The sequence below is a fragment of the Erithacus rubecula genome (assembly GCF_903797595.1).
Source record: "Erithacus rubecula genome assembly, chromosome: 2".
Taxonomy (NCBI): Eukaryota; Metazoa; Chordata; class Aves; order Passeriformes; family Muscicapidae; genus Erithacus; species Erithacus rubecula.
In genome coordinates, this window is record NC_136685.1 from 23,627,965 (window position 1) to 23,649,989 (window position 22,025).

Below are 22,025 nucleotides of genomic sequence, written 5' to 3' on the forward strand. Positions count from 1 at the left end.
ACAAAAGATATTTATCTATCCACATATTCCCATGATCCCTTTAAACACCTGGAAAACACAACTCTTTATGTATTACTGATACTTACTTGAAAAAGCCTACTTGATGATACATGAGAGATTTACTGGAGACATGCAAAAAATATAAGTCAAGCCATAATTTGGATGAAAATGCAACAATCAAAACACTTTTTAAAGGATTACAGAAAATCCTTAATAATCCTAATAGAATGAAAGAGATAAACCAAATTTGGATAATGCATAAAACTGGAAGAGAAAATCAATGAAGCAGAATCTGCTACTACTGAGTAGCTTCAATTGATGAAAGAAAAAAAAAAGGGCTACATACAAAGTATTCCCACAGACATAATGACTATCCACCAGTCTAGCAGAGCAGCTTTTAATTAAGTTCAGGAAAGGAAAAAGCATTACCAAGATCTTTGCAGTTACAAGACCACAATTTTCAAACACTTTTTTGGCAAATCAGTTATTAGCAATAAAACACACATGTTAAATGTGGAACACAGTGACCCCCATTGCACTGCCAACAACACAGACCTTGGAAAACTATCATCTGAAGCTGGAAATACTAATAGAAAATGAAAACTGTGTATATCTTGTCACAGGCTGAAACTGGTGTAACTCTGTTTTTTTGTAAACATCCCTCAAAAGTATAAGAACATTAGACTTGCCAAATATCCATGGATCCTAAGGTGGGCAGACAAAACTGAACTCCCAGCCCTGCAGGTGACACATGATGCCCTCCCTCTGTCTGTCATGACAGCACCAGCCTTAGAGACTGAAAACCAATATTCAATCTGTCAGAAATCTCACAGACTTCTAAACATTGACAAACTGACCCAGGTTTGACATTTAAACACACTGATACTCCAGCAGTTACAAGCCTTCAAAATGCTTTAAAATTTCTCCACCACGTCTTCTTGCAGAGAAAAGCTTATTGAGGGTCCTTGAGCACCTTGCACACGTAAGACAAGGCAGGCTGAGGGCAGCAGAGCCTCTCCAAAGGGCACTGACTGCTGCTCTGCTCCTACACCCAACTCAGAACCAGAGTTCTGTCCCCACGTCACACTGATGCAGATGGACAGAGTTCTCACCCACATTTCTTTCCCATAGTAAGGAAACACTCAGTTAAATTAGCAGTGAGTAAGTTTAACAATAAATCATGATTTTTATTCTTTTTTATTTTATTTTAATATGGTGGATTCTGCAAAATTGGTCACAGGACACAGCAAAAGAAAACAGTAAAACTGTTCCAAAAGGGGTTGTAAAATTCCTACAGAATTGGTCCATTCCTGGCTATTAAGGAGGATGGACCAGCCTGCATTTTTGGCTAAGAAAGTCCCAAAGCTCTGACAGAGATTCTGGCAGTAAATAACAAAGGAAAAAATATCATTTTCTATATAGCCCTATCCATTCCCAGAGAAGAAGTTGTGTGACAATTCCTTTAGTCCAAGTCTGTTTGGCAGTTCTTACCTGTTTAAGAAATAGCTAAGAAAAATTGGAACAAAGGCTGGGAACAAATCCTTCCAGTGCACAAAGGAAAAAATCACACCTTGACTCCCTCAGCAATCATTAAGGCTAAATTTAATTTCTAAAACTAACTACTCTAGCAAAATTTAATTTGCACAGTAAGAGGTAAAGGTTGCTTTTTAAAATAGTTTAATAATAATAGCAGAAATATTAGCTAAATCTTGCAAATGGATTTAAATTCACTCTGAATAAAGATCATGGTATTTTGCTCTGTTTAGTTATGGATCAGATGCCAGACTGACATTCTGTAGTCTGACAAGACTTTCCATAGCTTCAATTCACAGTCATTTTAGTATGGAAGGATTAAAAAAAAGGAAACACTTACTGTGCCAAATTTCCCCAAATTTTCTAAAACTATATTTACTTAAGTGCCTGAGACTTGAGAATCAGCTTCTCAATTTCATGTTTAAAGCCCTTTGTGGACAGGAATAATGCAGTGCTATTGATCAAGAAGGTCACACTGATGTGACAGCCCAACTACCATCTGAAGACAGAATTAACAAAGATGCCCTGCTACAAGTCGTTTGTTTGTTTGTTTTTCTCATGTGTATTTTCTGCCAGGCTTCAATTAAAATAACTTTAATTGATCCAAATATCTAAACTGTCTAAGACAGTCAAAACAACAATGACCTCCTTCTATTTGAGACACGTATTTAATGATGAGTTGAATGTAGCTATCAGTTTCACTGTAAAAACAATCACATCAATAAAATAGGCTAAATATAGACTCATACTTGACTATATGAGGTGAAATGAAAACCATCCTGGGTAATTCCCAGAATGCAGGCTATAGATGCCAGATGCAGCACTTAGAGCTAGATACAGCTAGGGTGTTTTGTATCACCACCTGACCACAGTTCTCAAGGAGGCTGTAATCAGACTTTCTGAGCACTTGTACAACAAATTTTTCTCTGGCTTCCCCCAGAAGAAGGATGACTAACTACACTGTTACTACTCTGCTGAAATTGAATCAGAGGAAGGAAAGACAAACATCCTTCTGGTAAACCTCTTTCAAAATGTGGTTAAATACCTTACATTAACATGTTGTAAAGCATAGAACGAAACAGCAATGTGCAAATGAAATCAACTAAAATAATAAATATTTATGTCTGCTATATTGTAAATGAGTGTCTTCCTCATTCATACCTTGCTTTCTATGTCTGGTTTCTAAGTACAGCTATTAGCTGGAGAAATTTCTGTTTGGTTTTCAGAGTAACTGGAAATTCCAGCAGATATTTACCTGAGTCATAAAATGTTAAGAAGTAAATTGTACAGCAAGAACAAAAGGAGATTATCGTTGTTTCTTAAAGATTAATCAGCATATGTGAAACAATGATTACTGGAATCATAATCATCAACTTTCCTGTCAGGTCAGATGCCAGCCCAATATAAAACAAGTACCAGTCTCTTCAAATCTTTCCCCCTTCAGAAAAGTCTTTCTTAGCTGAATGAAATTGGCACACACATTCAGGAATGCTCTAAATATTACTACTGACATCAGGTGAATCCAAAATAATATAAATGAGTCCTTCTTTAAATATCATGTCAAAGGAAGTGAATGCTGAGCATTTCAGGTATATTTATTCTATTCCATTGCATCATTTAACTTCCAAGATCTTTACTAGTTATTTTCAGCAGGCTGAATTAACCAATTACAGGCAAACACACACACACACACACAATATTAATTCTTTAATTTAAGCCAATTCAACAATCCCACTTTTAACTGATACTTGAGAACAAAGAAATTTCTGATAAAGAACACAGGATCAATTTAAAGTTGCCTGGATATGCCCATTCAGCTTTAGAAATATTTACATTTTATCAAGTCCAGTGATTTTTTAGAATGCCTTTTAATTTTTCAGTCAATGAAATAATATGTTAACTAATACACCTGAAATGTATCAGTACATAATTTGCCCAAAGTAAAAAAAAAATTAATCAGAAATGTGATAATCAGTTGGGGTAAAGTGATGTTTTCCCACTTAAAAACAAATCATCATATTGCACAGCTATAACGCTAAAATGCCAAAAAACCACATTTCTATAGAAAAATCCACTGCAACATTAATACCAAGCAAATATAGTTTCTGGTAGTGATAAAAAAGGTAGTGATCTTTGCAACCACATGTATATCACAATCTGCAACTTCCTAAATGCACAAGCATTTAAATGGACAAACATTTATATGTATTTTTGGGGAATATTATCATGAGAGAGTAGATTGGATGTGTAAAAAATACATCCATACCACCTAATTGATTCACTCTTAGTTTCAAGCCAGGCCCCTATACTAACTCTAAACCAAGATGAAAAGATGACAGCTAAAGGCTCAAGCTTCCCTCAGGGGGAAAAAATACAGGTGGAACAACATGTCTTACTCTAGAGAGAATAAGCTTATGCCAAAGCACTTCATCTGGCAATAAAAACTCATTTCCTAGTACCAATAACCAAGATGAAAATACCGAGCTTAAAAGTCCCTATGTGAAAATTTCAAAAAAATACCTCTAATTATTTTAATGCATAGAAGAAATCAGACTGTTCAGAAAAGCCTGTGTTTTTGTGTGTAAACAGGTCTAGCTTACTGGACTCAGTCATGGAATATAAATAAATCATCACTACCCCCAATTTTGTGGTTAGATATCAGTTACTGCACTCTTTAACAAGGCTGCACCTTCAAGTGCTCACTGCAGTACAATTAAGAATCATACTGTTTTAACACTCATTCTCACTTTATAAAATACTAACAAATTAAGAGAGATTTTAACAAATTATAAGCACCTGTTTATTAGAACACAGTTCATGAAGTCAGAAGAAAGATTTTGAATTGTTAAAACACTTTTGCTAGAGGTATTTCTATCTTTATGTTCACAAAACACCAGCAGTAGGAGAGGAATGCTTGTATCTAACTTGTCCCAGCATTTTAATTAGGAAAAAAAAAGCCAGGATAGCCATAAAAAGATTTTTATTATCATAAAAAGATCACTAGAGCATATGAGCAGAAAACAGAGTGCTCTGAGTACCATTTACAGTAAATTATAGCATATGCCATTAATGTTCACTATGGGTTTACAACCAGAGCTCCTTTTGTATTTCCTTACAATTTTTAGGAAATTTCCCTTTGTGAACATTGCATTTTCAAAACAGCCTTAAAGAAATGTTAGCAGGGCATGCCACCTCTTCTCTACATGATTTTCCAAAATTATCAAATTTAAAATGGCATTAGCTGAAAAGAAAACACCTCAACTTTCCCAAGTCTTTGAAGACAAAGCAAGGACAAAAAGTATATTGTAATTAGCAAATCAATATATTAATGTAATTGTACTGTATGAAGAAATAAATTTAAAAATTAGAAATCATTATGAACAGGCAGATGGTGCTAATTAGTTGGGAGAGAAATGTTAGCTTTGCAACTTAGAAAAGTAGCCATTATTTTCCAAGCTGCATTAGGTTACTGGGTCCAAGTTTATTGTGCATTTATTGTGGCTCCAGTCCAGGCTGAATCCAATGGGATTCAATACACTTTGGATCAGCAACTATGCTGTCATGTCTTGTATTATCTTTGCCAGTTGGGAATAATAAAGTAATTCAGAGCAGTTGGTCTGAAGTTCAAGTGTTTTAATTACCTGTTTCATTACAGCACTATTCTCATATTTTCTTCTTAACAGCAATTAACTCTTCTGTAATTACAGTATGGAATGAATTTAGTTAAGATAACCTAGAGCCTAGATAACCTAGCCTAGATAGCCTAGGTTGAAAAAGTCTGCTCAAAATCCATATGGCTATCTAGAAGTTGTATTTGACAGAAAAGCCTGCATTCAGTCTAAACAGCTTGTTTGAGCTTACAGCACTACAATTACTACTGTAATTAACAAATGGTTGTGGTCAAAGCTGTCATCTCCCCCTTTCTCGAGTGAGAACAAAACTAACAACATCTGTTATGTAGCTCAAGCACCCAGAATGCCATCAGCAAAACTCTGCCCTACCTACTTCAACAATTTAGACATTAGAAGAAGGAATAAAAAAGCAATATCAAAAACTTCATTTAACTAACCAAATATACTTGTAAATAAGTAATGATACATGGCAAATGCCTACAAAAAATCACCACTATCAGCTATTTATGTATAAAAGAATCATCCCACCCAAATAACTATTTTTTTATTTACAGGTAGAAGTCAGAATTTTCAAAAATAGATAGGTGTTCTTTTGAGACCCACAAGATATCATTTGCAGAGAAAATGTTAGTCTTTACATCCCTTATGACTGCAATGATGACACCTTTGAAAAGCAGGCCATCAGAGCTCAGGTCCTACTATCAAGGCATCTCAGACTAGTAGAAAAGCATGAATATCAGATCAGAAACTAAAACTTTTGACAGACTCTCACCAACCACTTTGCTGAGTGTCCTGATCACTTTTCTCTTTAAAAATTCACAGGAAATAATTTCTTCTTTACAGACTATTTACAAAGAGAGTGCAACTTCATAGCAGGGCCTAATTTAAGGTGATATAAAATCAGAAAGAGTATTTAGTGTTTTATGGAATATTTCCACAAGTAATAAATTCACACAACACATGATCTTTTGAACACTGGAAATACAACAGGAACTTTATGCTTTAAACTATGAAGAGATTAAAAGTAGAAATACAATAATCAGACTAGGTGGATAAAAAATAACACTTTCAGAAAGGAAATTTTTCACAAGGCGTACTGCACAGATACACAATAGAGGTTTTAGGTTTGCTTTTATCTTAAGTACTTTATAACTCAGTGTGTGAATGCAAATACAAGATACAAATGTTAAGTAAATGGCATCTTAGTACCTGAAATTGGTACAAACCAACATAATATTAACAACAGGAGCATCAAGCAAAGCATTACATGACACAGAGGAAAATAATAGTAACAAAAAAAAAAACCCGAACTTTTTTTGCATACTACCATATTACTAAGTCAGGATTGTTCTTTTCTTTTTTCCTGTTTCTATCAATAGCAGCATAGCTATTAGATGCAGTAGAATTACATGAACTTTATATTTGCTTTCCAAAGATACAGGATATCTGGTTATATCAGCTTGTTTTCAGGATTTCTGCATTATGAAGACAATACAACTTCTGCTGTACCTTGAGTATTTTGAACACGTTTCAAAAAGAACTCTGCTACCTTGCCTAGCATGAAACACACATTTTTTTACAAAGAATGCATTGATCTGTATCTGGCATTCCTGATGGAGTTATAGAAAGATCAGCACACAAACCAGGAGCACAGGTATAACAGAGGGAATCAGAAGCTTTGTAAGTTTCTATCCCTGGCACAAATGAGGCCACATCTGAGGTCTTGCAATGTGACCTAAATATCGAAACAAAACTCTACTATTTTAAGTGATTGCAGATGTATTTCTGAAAAATATGATTTCTGGAGAGTAAACATGAGCAGTTGCAAATGCTCAGACATATTACTTGTGGCAGGAGAGTATATGCTAGGCCTAGAAGAGTCCTGCCAGCTTTACCCACAAGCACTCACTGCAGAGTTCCCATCTGCATAATTGCAAACACAAGGAGCTTCCACTGAAACCCAACCCTGAAAAACCCCACCTATGTTAAAAAGGACAGCCAGCCTGAAATTAAGCTCAAATAAATCTTGATTTATTCTATAGACATTTGGTCCCTTAAAAAATGTATTTATCAAACAGCCTGTCATCAGCTAGACAGATGACTAGCCCTAGAACTACTTAAGTGACAGCATGGCCAGTTTTTGCCATCAGGAAAATGAGCCTGATTACTACCTTTACCAAATCCTAAATTATTCTGTCCATACTGTCACACGTTTTTCTGCAGAGTGGGGAGAACTGGGAGACTATGGTTAACTGAAGCTCCAAATAGTATTACTGAGGGAAATCAAGCACATCTTTTGAAATTAATTACTTATTTTTACAACCTACTTTTTCCGTTTGCAACTTTGGGGATTAGTAGGAGTAATAATATACCAGAAGGTGTTCTGTCCAAAAAATAACCACACATCTCAAAGGCTGGAGGTAATGGGAGCCCACCTGCACTCTCCATTCTAGACAGTGGCTCCTAAGATGTTGTCTCAAGATGCATTCATTTCACAACCACGTTCTTTTTATTTGCTAAAGCAAGAGGGATCATAAGATGACTATTTTTTAAATCATTAAATAATCAACTTAACAAATTAAGCCATGTCAAACACTAATGTGGCTGAATGAAAGAATAAAGGCTGTCTGCATGTATGTTGTGTGGGTGGGGTATCCACACAACGTGCTGAGCTGTCCCAGGGCCAGCTGGTTAATGATATAAAGTCATCCAACTTCAACTGTGTCATCCAAGGCTTGTCTTGTGCTTAGGCTGCCTATTTGGCTGTCCCAGGGATGGCACAGCACAGTTCAATCCCTCTCTTCCACACCAGTGCTCCAGCTGTAAGAGTATCCCACCAGAGCAGTTTACACTGAATTCCACAGCAGGGCAGCAGAGAGAATGTGCTTTCACATTATATTTCAAACACACTTTGGGGGAACAACAGAAACAACACAAGCAGTAAGTTGCACAAGACATCACTCACAGCACCCAAAATCCAGCTCACTTTCCAACAGGTTAAAGCCAATTACTCTCTAATTGAAGAGAGGAACCCATGTACCTCACAGCTGAGCATAGCTTTCATTTTCCAAAACCCCAACAACACTTCCACCACAACATTTCTGCACTGAACTGCTCTGCTCTTTGCTCCTCCTCCAGGCCCTAAACAGATGGGAGTACTGGGTTTGCTCATGCAGGATGGTGCTAAATCAGCAGCAGAGGCAGATGAGCAGGGATGATTCAGTGTCTTACATTGCCTCAAGGACACCATTAGGGAATTTTGTGGTCAGCATGTAGACTTTCTGCTCTTCAGAACATCCACTGATTATAAATTAAGCATATAATGAAATTCAGCTTGCTCTATTAGGATTGTTTAAATTTTTTGTAGTTTATATTTTGGAAGTCTCCCTCTATAGTATTTTGCAGTGATTTTAAAAGATTTCTTAATACTTTTAATGTTTTAAATCTACCACTTCATTTCCCTTTAAAGCAAAATTATGGGACTCTAGTGATGAGCTTACATTACTGTTTAAAATGTTACATTATGAACCATTTATATTAACTTTAAACAAAAATATATTTCATTAGTATATACAGTTCATACTTAACAAATGCCATCACATTAGAAGGAGAGCTGTTAAAGCCTTAAATATTTAGTTTTCTCTAGGTCAGAAATGCCCTTTCCCTTCCATTTCTTAGATTAATTTTTTTAAAAATCGCAACAACCAACTAACATTTCTTTTCTAAAAAGGAAGAGACAAAACAAGGCTAGGAATGATAATAGAACTCATTTTTATCTCAGCACATTTGTTATGGTGTACCAACCTACAATATACCAAAATTCCTTCATTTTTATTTTATAATATTTAATTAACTTTCACTTTCAGTCTTGCTGACATATGAAGACACCACAGACTGTAAAATGTTAAAACACCTCAAGTTATTTGGGGCAGCAAAAGAGGAAAAAATAAAGCCAAAGGAGGAATTATGTGTGTTTTTCATTTAAGTCTGATAAGTGGGAAGAAAGTCTCTTGGGCATGATTTCTCAGTGTTATGCAGTCTACTCAAAATCTTTCAGAAGGTTTCAGTGAACAGATAAAAAATTTAAATGAAAAACTTTCAAAAGTTTTCAACTGGAAGTGTTATTTTCAACTCCTCATAATCCAAACTTTCTACCAGATTTCAGTATCATGTGACTGCCTCCCATTACATTCAATACCACAAAAATTCTGGCTGTATAAAGCTGTATCTCTTTATCTTACAATTCAAAATGTAATTCAGAAAGTAATTCATCTGTAAGGCAGGGCTCCATCAGCTGAGCTCTGTTTACTGCCCTTGGCCTGCAGAAGAGCTGCTGATGGTTTGAAGACATCTGGCTGTCTGTCAGCACTCAAAGCTGCTACCTTGGCTCCTCTGCTTCAAGCACTCTGCTGGCCTGGAAGAGCCAAACCAGGACACAGGGAGGACAAGCCCAGCTATCAGATATTAGGAGGAGATAAAATGAGCTGCCCAAATACCTTTGGAGACAGGCAAAGCAAAAATGAAGCAGCATGGTCCCCAGCTAGGCAAGAAGAACAGAGATGCAGACAATATGGTGCAAGATGCAAGGAAGTAAAAGGCCAGGAAAACTGGGCAAAGGAAGGGCAGTGGTACATAGTGAAAAAATAGACTTTAAAAGTGTGATTAACAAGTATCTGAAAGGAGATACACCATGTAGCAGAAATGAGAGTTAGACCTATCCAGAATCTTTCCTCAAGTTATTAATTAATAATATCTAACTATACTACAACATGAACAGGACAGAAGTCAATAATGACACAATTTTATACCACATATATATATATATATATATATATATATATATATATACATAGATATATATCAGTATATACAACAGCAATATGGTGAAGAATATTTTCTTTTAAGGCATCTTTGACTTTAAGGGCCTGTTTATTTCTTTTAATTAAATAAAATTTAAAGATGAGCACCAGAAAATAAACAAGAACTTTTTAGAAAATGGGCATATCAACCAATCCAAATCAACATGAATTAAACATGAAGTATAATAGCTATTAACTTAAAAAAAACAAAAAAACAAAAAAACCAAACCAAACCAAAACCCAACAAAACTAAGAAATCAGTACATAAGGATAGACATATCACTTTAATCACTCACTGGCTCTCCTCGAGGTCCTTCTAGGCCTGGAGATCCAGGTTGCCCAACATCTCCCTTTAAAATAAAAAAAGTCTTAAGAAAACAATGCTATTTGCATAATAAAAGAATTATTTAAAATAGTAAATATTTTTAATCTAAGTAAAATTTCAACCAATACAGATTGAGACTTCACCAAAGATTTCTTAACAGTTTAAGACACAGCAAGAAGTGTCATCAATCCAATATTCCCTCACATTGTGTCTGACAGCTATCAAACAGTTTGCAAAAAGGAATGAAAGAAAATTTTCTTTTCACTCAGAACAGCAATTTCTGTTAGAAAAAAATGCATAAACATTAACAGACTGTTACTGTCTAATTGTTAGTATAAATAACTGTATGAAAAAAAATTTCAAAGTAGTTCATAATACAGCAGTACCACAAATGATCAAATATTTATCAAAGTATGTATGATACTAAAGTATTCTGAAAATTTGAATAATTCCAGAAATAAAATCACATTTAAAAAGAAAAAGATATAGATGTAGATAGATACACACACACACACACGTATAAAATAATCTGGCACTAATTAACTTAAAATTATAAAAGCTGGACTGAAGCAACAATGGGTAGCATCTGGGTTTCAAGCCATGTTTTTTCCACATTCTTTCCCAAAATGAATATTGTAAAAAACCAGGAAATTTCCAACAGAAATTTCCTTCAAAGACAGCCTGTTTGTTACTGTTTTGAATTTGATTACAGACCCAGAATGAAGCAATGTTTTATAGCAAGCAGATGTTGAAGTCAGGGTAGCAAAATGTTTGAATGAAAAATATGGCTTCTATTAACTATTATATTGTAAAATTATTAAAACCTAATGAGCACATCATAATTTTGGTACTACAATAATAAGGAAAATAGTCCAGAAAACGTCTTTCAGTTTAAATGTACACACATTCACACAATATGTTGAATTATCTGTATATTGCTAACAAGCATAAAACATATGAAAGTATCCTCCAAATTCATGCTTTAGCAACACAGTGCTTCACTCTAAAGTGCCACCAGTGACAGTTAAAATTTTATGTCAATGTTAACTGTGTCTATTACCCATTCATGGTATCAAATAGCAGAGAAGAAAAAAAATCTAATACCTAATTTTTTCTTACATTCTGAAGTACCAGGAATTTCTCCTCCAATTTAGCAATGATATCTGTGTATGTGTATGTGTGTACAAATATATATACATACACACACATATATATGCAAAATAAGAGAGGCTTAATTTGAAATAAATTCCTGGAGGTGACCAAGCTCATATCATATATAACAGAGGTGTAGTCTGGACAATTGATGGAGAATTGATTCAGCTGACCAGACACCAGGAATGTCTGCCCACACACTGACATTTGGTCATATTTGAGATTCCCAATGGTATCTTGTCTACTCCCACTCCAGAAAGGCACTGGCTTTCCATAGGACTTAGGTCATATTTTTCAGCTCCCTGAGGATGTTTTGGACACTAACACATTTCAAATGCACCAGGGGCTTTTTATGTGCACAACTAAACTGATAGCTACAATTCTGCCTTCTCTGAGCTGCATTACTCTCCAGACTCCACTGGCATCACCCTGGACAGCTTGCTGCCTGGAAGGTTTTGGGTCTCTAAAAATGTCCCTGCTGCAGCAGCTGTCACAGATATGCCAGCTACATCCCCAGCTGCACTAGACAAGAATGGTCACAAAATATAAGATCCAGATCTCCAATTACAGAAATACCAATTCAGACAAATGCACTCAGAAGTACACTTGCAGTTTTGGACACTGAAGTAACATTAATCTTGAGCAGCCCTAGATAATTTCATTATTATTAAAATAAACCTGACAGGAACAAAGTTGCTGTTGAAAAACTTCTTTAGATCAATTCAACTGTGCATTTACATCACATATTTTTTAAATCTTTTCCCTGCGAACTTAAAACTGATACTACTGAAGTCTATGTTTTCACAATTAGAACAGTGCAAACAACAACTTGGCAAGCAAAACATCCAGTGAGCTCACAGACTGCAATATATTACAGAAATACCAGATCCTGTTGCCTTTTTTACAGTAGACAAATACTCAGTTGACTTGGAAAACTGTTCTACATTAGATATGAAGAGCACTGCATAGTGAAGAGAATAAAAACACATACAAAAACATTAATCCAACTGAAGGTACTTTCCCTTAATTTTCCCTTCAAAAGCAATTATGTTCTCCAATGTATGTTTGTATATAAATCTCTTTAACAGAATCATACAGTTAGAGAAACACAAAAGGATAAGGGAGATATAAACAGAGATTGTATAAACAATCTCTAATAATCACTAATGCATTCTTAATAAAAGCTTTGCCTCTGCTCCCAGAAAAATTTAAAACAATGAAGACTGCTCACTGCTGCAGTAAACTTCCACAGCTCCTAGTAACAACACTATTTTGATTTCCAGTAATATTCCAAAGAATAAACTTGGTATGTTTGCACCACAAGCAACACTATTGAAGATTTTTATCAAGATATTAATACACATTTCTACATACCTTGAAGCCAGGACTGCCTGGTAATCCATCTTTCCCATTTCTGCCAGGGTCTCCCTGTGGCAACATTTAACAGTAATCAGCAGGTAAATTAACAAGCAACAGCTAAAAATAAATTGTCTTAAGAAAACTTACAGATCGCCCAGGCATTCCTGGAAACCCTGTATCACCCTTCTCTCCTTTTGAACCCTGAGAAAAACAGCAAGTGGAAAGTAAGTAGTGCTCAATGTTCATGGTGCAAATTCAATATATTTAACCAATAATTCATGTATGTCAGTTCCTATTTTGCAAAAGTACAGAAGATCTGTTTCTTTCCTAATTCAGGCAGTTGTTAACTACAGCCACAGTATATAAAGAAAAATATGCTTGAAACTACAGAAATGCTAACACAGACCCTCTTTCAAACTGCTTAAAACTCTAGACTGAGTCTAAACACATGAAGAAAATATAATGCCAGGTGAAAATATAGCTGTTAACACTGGATGGCCAAACTATACTCTCTGTTTTATTTAAATTCCAGATTAAAACATCTCTCTTCCCATCCGCTATCAGCTTCACTCATGCGCTCCTCTCCTCCCTCCCTTAACTCCTCTCCCTCTCTCTTGTTTGGTTATATGCACATCTGTATTAAAAAACATAGACTTGTTTGCAATAGAACTATTTCATATGCCCCATATATGCTGGGTTACCCCGTAGACATATTTACAAAAATACATGCATTTCATGTTATGTGAAAATGAATTACACTGATCCATGAACAGAATTAAAAGATTCTCAAAGCATCCAAATAATGAGAGCGTGAGTTCAACACCAGTAAATGTAAATATACCCAGTAAAAGCAGTGAACATTTTTGCTGAGCTGTAAATAAAAAATTACAATTCCTGTGAATATGTGTGTTATAAAAATACAGATTATGTTGTCTGGGGTTCCCATGCCCAGGCTCCCAGTGGGAATGCAGAGCTCCTTGAAGGGAAACTGGGACTGCCCCAGTCGGACACATCCGGATCCAACTGTGAGTGGGGAATGTGTTTAAGGGACAGAAATGTGACACCAACAAAATAAGGGAAGAGGAGAAAAGTGAGAGCTCAGCAGGCACCAACAAGAGGGTGCTGGAGCAGGATTCCCCTGTAGGCTTTGGAGGGGGCCATGGTGGAGCTGCGGCAGCCAAGGTGCAGCCCATGGAGAAACCATGCAAGGCCAGGTTTGCCCTGAAGGGCTACAGCCCTTGGGAAGGACTGGCCTGGAGCTGGGGAGGAGGAGCAGGGAGGAGCTGATAAAGACCACTGTCACTGTGGAAGCAGGCACAACATACAAAAAGGCACACCACACTTCAGAAGGCTAACAGTGTTTATTACAACAGTCCACTGCCTTTTATACACTCCACAAAGTTCACACTTTATTCATTGGCTACTATAGATCAACACAACATTCATTGGTGTAAAACCATCTACAACCTCTGTTCTCCACAAAACCTGCCTAAAAAAACTTTTCCCAGCTCAAGTTTTCTTTTTCACTTACCTCCTTCTCCTTCTCTTCTTGGTCTCCATGCCAACAGTCTTGGTCAGAGAATATGTCTCAAGACAAACCTCATTCATGAACCCTCTCTAGCCCAGAGACCAGTTTTGGGTCCAACTACAGACCACCCTACCTTGCTCCCCATTTCCTATCCCATGAAGGATAGAAGTTGAGCCTGGGAAAAGGCAGGGTGGACAAGAAGGGGGTTTAGATTTTTGGTTGGTTGTTGTTTTTTTTCCTCACTACCCAAACTTATTTTAGTTGTTAATAAATTAATTTTCCTTGAGTAGCCTTGTTTGGCCTGTGACAGTAACTGGCAGGTGATCTCTCTTACCTGGTCCATCAAGCTTTTCCATCTTATTTTCTCCCTCATACTGAAGAGAAGGGAGATTGAGAGAGGTGCCTGGGGGTTGCACCAGGCACCTGGTCTAGGTGATCCCATCAGAGATAACAATAGCTTTAATTTTACTTTAATTTATGCTTATAAAGTCACTTGCCTTTTTTCCATATATTCCTGGCACTCCTCTATCTCCTTTAGGACCTCTTTCTCCCTAGACAAAACATATGTGAGCAAGTTAACTTTCAAAATAGAAGTATATATATAAAGTATACATGTACAGCAGACACAAAGAAGGCAAAGAGTTCCATGTGGTAGAAAAAATGCACCTAAGACTTAAATGCAAATCCTGAATTTTCTCAGCTTTCCTAGAGGAGAAGGCCAAAATGTCCAACATGATGGTGAGACAATCCACAGCTCACTGGCTTAAGGCTTCTACTTTCTATAGAAGGCACTTTGTGATTCTCACTGCTTCAATATAGGCAGGAACCTAAGTGAAAATTCAGCTCTTTGAAAAGGGTTGGCCTTTTCTGAAAATCTTATCTGAAGAGTTAAAAACGCAATTTTGGTAAAACTAAGAGTTAAATTCAGTTGAATGCTGACATAGAAGAACAAAAATATGGGGAAAATCGTTTTGGGGAACACACACATGATCTAAGCTCACTGTGATAGTTCAGAACTGTTCTTCAAAATGCTGTCAACTCAAGTAGAATAACAAGAAAATCATATAATTGTTTTTATTTTTTTTAATTTTTTAAAATTTTTAATTTTTTTTATTTGTGATGAAGAATCCCCTAAGTAGTAGTAAAATTCAAATTAATAGAAAATCCCATAGAGCAAAACAGAAATTAAATAGCAGATGGTTTCCATTGTTTGATATCTATGTTATGAAGTCCCATGGCATGGATCTTCTCTAAATATCACCTTCCTATCTATTCTTTTTGAGCAATCCATCAAATGATCTAAAATAATATTGTATATAGACTTGTTTACCCTTTAAATTAAACTACAGGGCAAGCTGGAACAGAATATTGCAACAAGAAATACTTAATTTCAACCTTTGGTGCTGGCATCCCATGTAACCCAGGAAACCCAGGTATTCCAGTGTCACCCTGAAAAAGCAAATATATTTTAAATCCTTGTATCAAAGTAGTGGTAATATACTAGAACAACATTCATATTCTCGTGATGAACAAATAGTGGAAAGATGTAATATGTATCACTGTATGAACTTCATAATATTGGTCTGATGACTGATAGGTTTTTTTTATCTTTAAACAAAATGCATTGCATAAAAGAAAAACATTAACTACTAAATTTTAGACTAAAATTATGGCAATATTTTAGTAAGTCTTATGGAGGTTCAATAGCAGCAATTTATGACCTTTTGAAATTTCCTCCCAGCTTACTCTGGATGAGTGAAGTATTTAAAAATAACTGAAGATATTTAACTGACAATTTGTCTGCAAGTTCCCTTGAGCAGTAACAAAATCATAAATTACAACTTCTCACTACTTGACTTGAAACAATAAAATCAATCCAAGTTGCTTGGTTCAGTAGACTACTTCACATAAGAAAACATAATCACAAAATAATTTTTGAACAATCAGAATGTTTTCTTTCTGTTAATACCATCTTTCATATTGAACAATATAATTCAATTTGTTTAATATATTCCAATCACATAGAATAGTAAACCATGCTTAGAAAGTTATTTCACATTAAATTTCAAATTCTAAGACAAGGATTAAACAAGGACAACATGTCTCAGTGCAGTTTATCAAAGTCATCCATGCCTAAGCAGATTTGGAAAGGTGTCATATATTTGCAGTAGGCAGGAACATGACCACAGAAATGACAACTTGTGGGTTAATACTATCACAATATCTCTCAACAAACAAATACAGAGTTCAAAAATCAGCAAAATTTATATATTTAACTCTTCATGTATCTATTAATTCTTAATGAAAAAGAGTGAAGTCTTGATTTCTACTCAGAAGTGGTGGTTCAATTATTGGACAAGCTAAAACATTTGGAAATGAAAACAATTTTAAATTAGCTACTAGAGATACGTTACAAGGAATGGGATTAAATAAAGAGATGAAAATTTGGGCACAACTTCCAGGAAAAAAAATTTAATGGCAAGACCTATTTTACAATGGAAATGTTGGCTAAAACAGTGGTGGAAGCCCTATTTCTTGGCACATTTTAAACAAGGCTAGACTGAGCAATAGGAAATATTCTATCTGTCACAATCCAGCACTGTGAGGCAATTTAAGTTTTTCATCAGCAGCATCTTAATTTCTACACACAGCCCAACTCTGACTGATTAGATTAACTTCTAAAATCAATGAGTTTGAGTTTAATAAAGCACAGAATGCATAAGCAATTTTTCAGTTCTAACCATGAATTTGAGAATTCTGCTGAACAGTGACAAATTTAGCTACATGCTTATTGGGAACTTTAGAAAGAAATTCTAAGATCTGTTGGGAAAATAAGCACTTGTTTTACTGAAGGGACTTGGAAGTTTTAATGAATCAAAACCAAAATAATTGCCTCCACAACCAGCTTAGAACATTTCTAAACATAGGGCAGAAATGTGAGAGAAGGCTTTAGCCAATGGGCAGTTTATTCACAGTGTGTACAGAAGATCCAGAGTCAAGTTAATCCTGATTACCAAAATACAGTTACATATAAGCTCCCACATCTGTCTGTCTCCAAGCTACTGGCTACACCTCAGCTAAAAAGTTTTGGGTTCAATTAGTCAGTGTTTTCTGATAAAAAGTGGCATCCAGGAATTCCTACCTAAGTCATCTGGATACTCACCTAAACAGAAAAAGGGTGAAAAGAGTTAAAAAGAAACCATTCTGACAGATGTCTGTACTGTGCTTCCAGGCACCCATACTTAGATACACTTCCTAACTATATGTTATTCAGTGAAATAAAGTTGTACTGGCAGTGCTAGAGCTTATATAAACTTAATTAAATAAAGAGGGCCAGATTCAGAATTTAAATTTAGGATCGTTAGATCTTCCTTATTACCCTTTTATCAAACAATTCTCACAGAACACTCATGTGAAAATACTGATACTATTACCTGTACAACCAAAAATTGTAAGATTGTTTTATCTATTACTCTGGTTTGGGTTTTTTTACCTTTGCCCCATCTTTTCCTGGCTCTCCCTTGACACCTGGCAAGCCACGAGGTCCCTGGATTGAGAAAGAAATGAACACCAGCTCAAACACTAATACAATCTGTTACAGAATTAGACACAGAAATGTGACACAACATGGGCCACAGTCCAACATGTCAGCTGCCTGATTCCAACATTTTGGTGACTGGACACAAAAGCAGAACTCAGTTACGTGTACCCAGCACGCACGAACATGGCACACTATCATAATCCATGGCTGAGGAACACTGAGACAATTTTTTCTTCGAACCAAAGGCCACTCCAGGAAAAAAAACCCATCCCACAGCCACACCAGCTTGATCACAATCACAGCCTGTCAACATGTGAGCCCAGAGATGCTCCCTTGAACAGCCCATCAGACAGTCTACATATGTGATTTTGTCACATTTGCCCCAGCAGGCTCTCAGATAATTAATTCCACATATGAGTAAATCCTATCATTCAGACTGGATCATGACATAAATAAAATACAGCACAATTTTCTCACAACACTCTCAGTAAAGACTACTAAATTAATACAACAAAGAAAAAGAATCCTCCTCCATCCATCTGGGCTTCATGTGAAAACTTGTTTTGGACGTGTGAATTGTGGGCAATCCATCACCATGACAAAAATTCAGATTACTGCTAGTGATTTACAGAAAAATTGAAGGAACCAATGTTTGGCTTCTCAATTGGGATAAAAATGTCTAAGCTGCAGTTTCTAGAGGATTTACCTAGCACTGCTTAGATCTGCAGTTGAATTGTCAGCCTACCTACAAACCCCAAAGCCATGTGAATTTCAAAGCACTTCACCCAAGGATGGCCCCTGATTTCATGACACCGCTTGAGCCCTCTTCATTCCCCATACCTCAGCTCTCAATGACAAACAAGAGATTGAGAGAGAGACTTGGCAGGGTTTGTCTCAGATATTCAAATTCTAAGAATGCAATAGAAACTTACTTGAATCCCTGGGGTTCCCGGGATACCTGGAGTTCCTGCAGATCCCTGGTATCCCTAAGGAAAAGAACCAAGATTTGACTTTTCTAAAGCAACATATACAAATTTCCAAACACCTATTAAAAAAAAAAAAAAAAACCAAAAATCCTCCTGCTTGCTAGAGAACTTTTGTCACAACCCTGTAATTTCAGGTCACAGATTTTAGCAACTGCTATCACAATCATACACCTGGGATTTGTATTTCAGCTTTCAAAAGCTTTCATATCTGCAGCTGAAGTTCTCAGCTTCTAGACTTTAACTAAAAACAGTTATTTTAGAATTGTTACACAAGAGCATAATAAACATATTGTTTTATTTTCCACTGGAGAAAAAAGAAATCAATCCACATATGTAGACGCACTTTTTCTCTCTCTCTCTCTTAAGAAAAATAGCTGAAACATGCCAAGACTTTTAAAGTCTTGTATCCAGTTACAGAAATCAGCTTTAACAAACAAGGTATGTTCTACTACATTATGCAGCTAGTTTTATAATATCCCTACATAATAAAAATTCCATTCTTGATACTAAGCACTTAGCTATGAACTTGAAGGTATATAACAGTCTACACAAATAAAAAAAATAATTTGAATGACTGGGACTACAAAAAGAAATACTAAATAATTCATGAATTACAAAGAGAATGTCAGGAATGCTTTGTTAGAAATCAGCATTGGCAGAACAAGAGAATCTTTACAGAAAACAAAATATATGTCTATGTCTTGGTAAATTGGATTCAATCAGTACAGCAAAGATAGCCAGTTTTCACACAAAATTAACAAGGGCTTTAAATAATCCTTTAAGAGGGACAAGTTATTGAATAATAGGAATTTTACACAGCTCATTTAAAAACATTGTCCTTGTAGTGGGCAAAATGAGCTGGACAAAAAATACAAGAGGATTTTTTCAGTAAAGCCTACAAAGCAAGAAGAGAAATTGTTCTATAATACTCTGAGTCTATTTGGTTCACACATTTTAACAGGCAGACAAAACTAAATTTGATAAATCCCATTAAACAGGCTATCCAACTTCAAATACCTAGAATTTGATGTTGATTTGAACTAAGAGAAATATTAATCCTATCCAAATGGGTTTCAAGCTTAAAACCTCAGCAAAAACATTCCTGGGGTGATTTCCACACTGGTAAAAAGGAACTAATAGAACCTTTTCAGCACAAGGGAGGTAACGTGTTTGTCTGATTTCTTCTTTAAATCAGTCAGAGCTTCCTAGGAATAATAAATTGAGCTACAATTATTTGCTGGGTTAGATACAAGAGAGTCCTTGCTGTGCCCTCTTCCCAAAAGACATTTGAGCAGTTGCCCGATGAGCCAGCTGGGAATGTTTAACATAGAAGTAAACAGAATTCTAGGTCTCTGTCATACATGGATCCTTTATCAAGCATTTTACTTCTAATGCTCAAGACAGTTCAAGCAAAATCATCTTTAACTGTAAATGATACAGTATCCCCAGAGTGCTTATAGTCCTCCTGGGTAGATGAAACAATTCATTACATCAAAATATGCTCTAAAAGTTTATCCATTTTTTCTTCTGAAAAATGCTACAGCTTTTTGTAGGATATAATTCTATACAAATAAAATTTTATTTCATAATTTAGATCTCTGCGATGCAATTTCCCTTATCCCTTTAACTGAGCAGAGGAAGACATAGAAGAGGATAATTTCCTGGCTGGACTGAATTTCAAAATCACAGGATGAATGGAGGACAGCAGAAGAGTTTTCAGCTTACAAAACTGCATATTTAGCTCAGGGCTAAATATTGAAATGTAATTTCAATACAAATCAAACACATTGTCAATGTTTTCTTACAATGGAAAGCTGAAGAGAAGATTCAGAAGGAAATTCACAGAAAGTCACAAAAATTCAAATCATTATCTGGTACAAATAATATTGTTTGGTCAAGTTAAAAAACACCTTCTATAAAACAAAAAAACAAACTCATAGTGTATATTTGTATCATTACTCCTTTTACAGTATGGTTCATCAATCTACATGCTAATGCCTACAGATTTTTTGCACCAAAGTCAGCTCAAATCCTCTTTCCCTAATCACAAAGCCCTCAGTAGGAGTACCTGTGTGACATGCATACATATCTGCAAGAACAGCAGTTCCATAGCTGCCATTTTATGTAAAAGGGACAGAAGTGAAAATTTCCCTTTCAATTGATGAGTTCAGGACTGAAAGTTCTCTTTCAAATAGGGTAAACACACTAAATTTGCCACAAAAATAGTATTTTTTTATCTGAGCTTGGTCTTCTCTCATAAACTCTTCAAAAGATACACAAACAGCTTGAGAAATATTATAGTTAACTCTGAATTTGATATTGAGTTTAGAATCCAGTTGCCTAAATACTGGCAGCTCCTACCATCTGAGACTCCTAAGACAGACAGTGTTAGAAGAGAGTGTCACAAAATATTTGGGAGGCATTGTCTTCTAGTGTGAGCAAGACAAAATACCTTACAGCATAAAAATCTCATACCTTTTGTGGTATATTAGTTAAATACCTGTTGATTGTTATGAGAATTTAGACACCCTGTGTCTCTGTACCCATTTAAATACTGAATGTGTCTTAAAGTGAATCCCACCTACAATGTTCCATCAATGTTGTCAGTCAGCACTACACTGCAGCACTTTATAGTCTCATTTATTATTTTACAGCAGTTCATCTGAATTTAGGATTGGACAAAATTTAACTTCTCAGTTTACTGTTGTGAAAACAGTACTGATCATTTTCTAGTGCCTGAAAATCCTTAAAAGGAAAGCGATAAACAGCAGGACTTTGAGATCAGTTTTGTCCCAGTTTGCTGGACATTTGAAAAAATCACAGATAAACTTAAACTTTGGAATTGAAATAAAATGGCAATAATTTGCATATTATTCTAAGGCAAAAGACTGAACACACTTCCTAGGTCAAAGAACTTACATAACAGCCACAAAAAATTAGAAATATTGTCACCATCCTTACTGGAAAAAGAAACTTAGTTTGTCTGTAAGGGAAAAAATTGATCAAGAAGGGCATATGATGAGTATTAATTCCAAAGAACTCTGGGTGCAATAGCAGAGGAACCCTCAGAAGTGTATTTTCAAAGCATTTGCACACCTAAAGAACAGAAG

At 35.6% G+C, this 22,025-nt stretch overlaps 1 protein-coding gene across 1 annotated transcript in view; it reads right to left on the reverse strand.

Moving 5' to 3' along the window:
- The window catches only part of COL21A1 (collagen type XXI alpha 1 chain), a 78,397-nt gene that overhangs the window by 23,668 nt on the left and 32,704 nt on the right, over positions 1–22,025 (reverse strand). The window contains exons 11-17 of the mRNA XM_079299155.1: positions 18,862–18,915; positions 17,882–17,935; positions 15,784–15,837; positions 14,886–14,939; positions 13,008–13,061; positions 12,876–12,929; positions 10,321–10,374 (exon numbers count right to left, since the gene is read on the reverse strand). Coding sequence (XP_079155281.1) covers positions 10,321–10,374; positions 12,876–12,929; positions 13,008–13,061; positions 14,886–14,939; positions 15,784–15,837; positions 17,882–17,935; positions 18,862–18,915 — 378 coding nt within the window. The remainder of the gene's footprint in view (positions 1–10,320; positions 10,375–12,875; positions 12,930–13,007; positions 13,062–14,885; positions 14,940–15,783; positions 15,838–17,881; positions 17,936–18,861; positions 18,916–22,025) is intronic.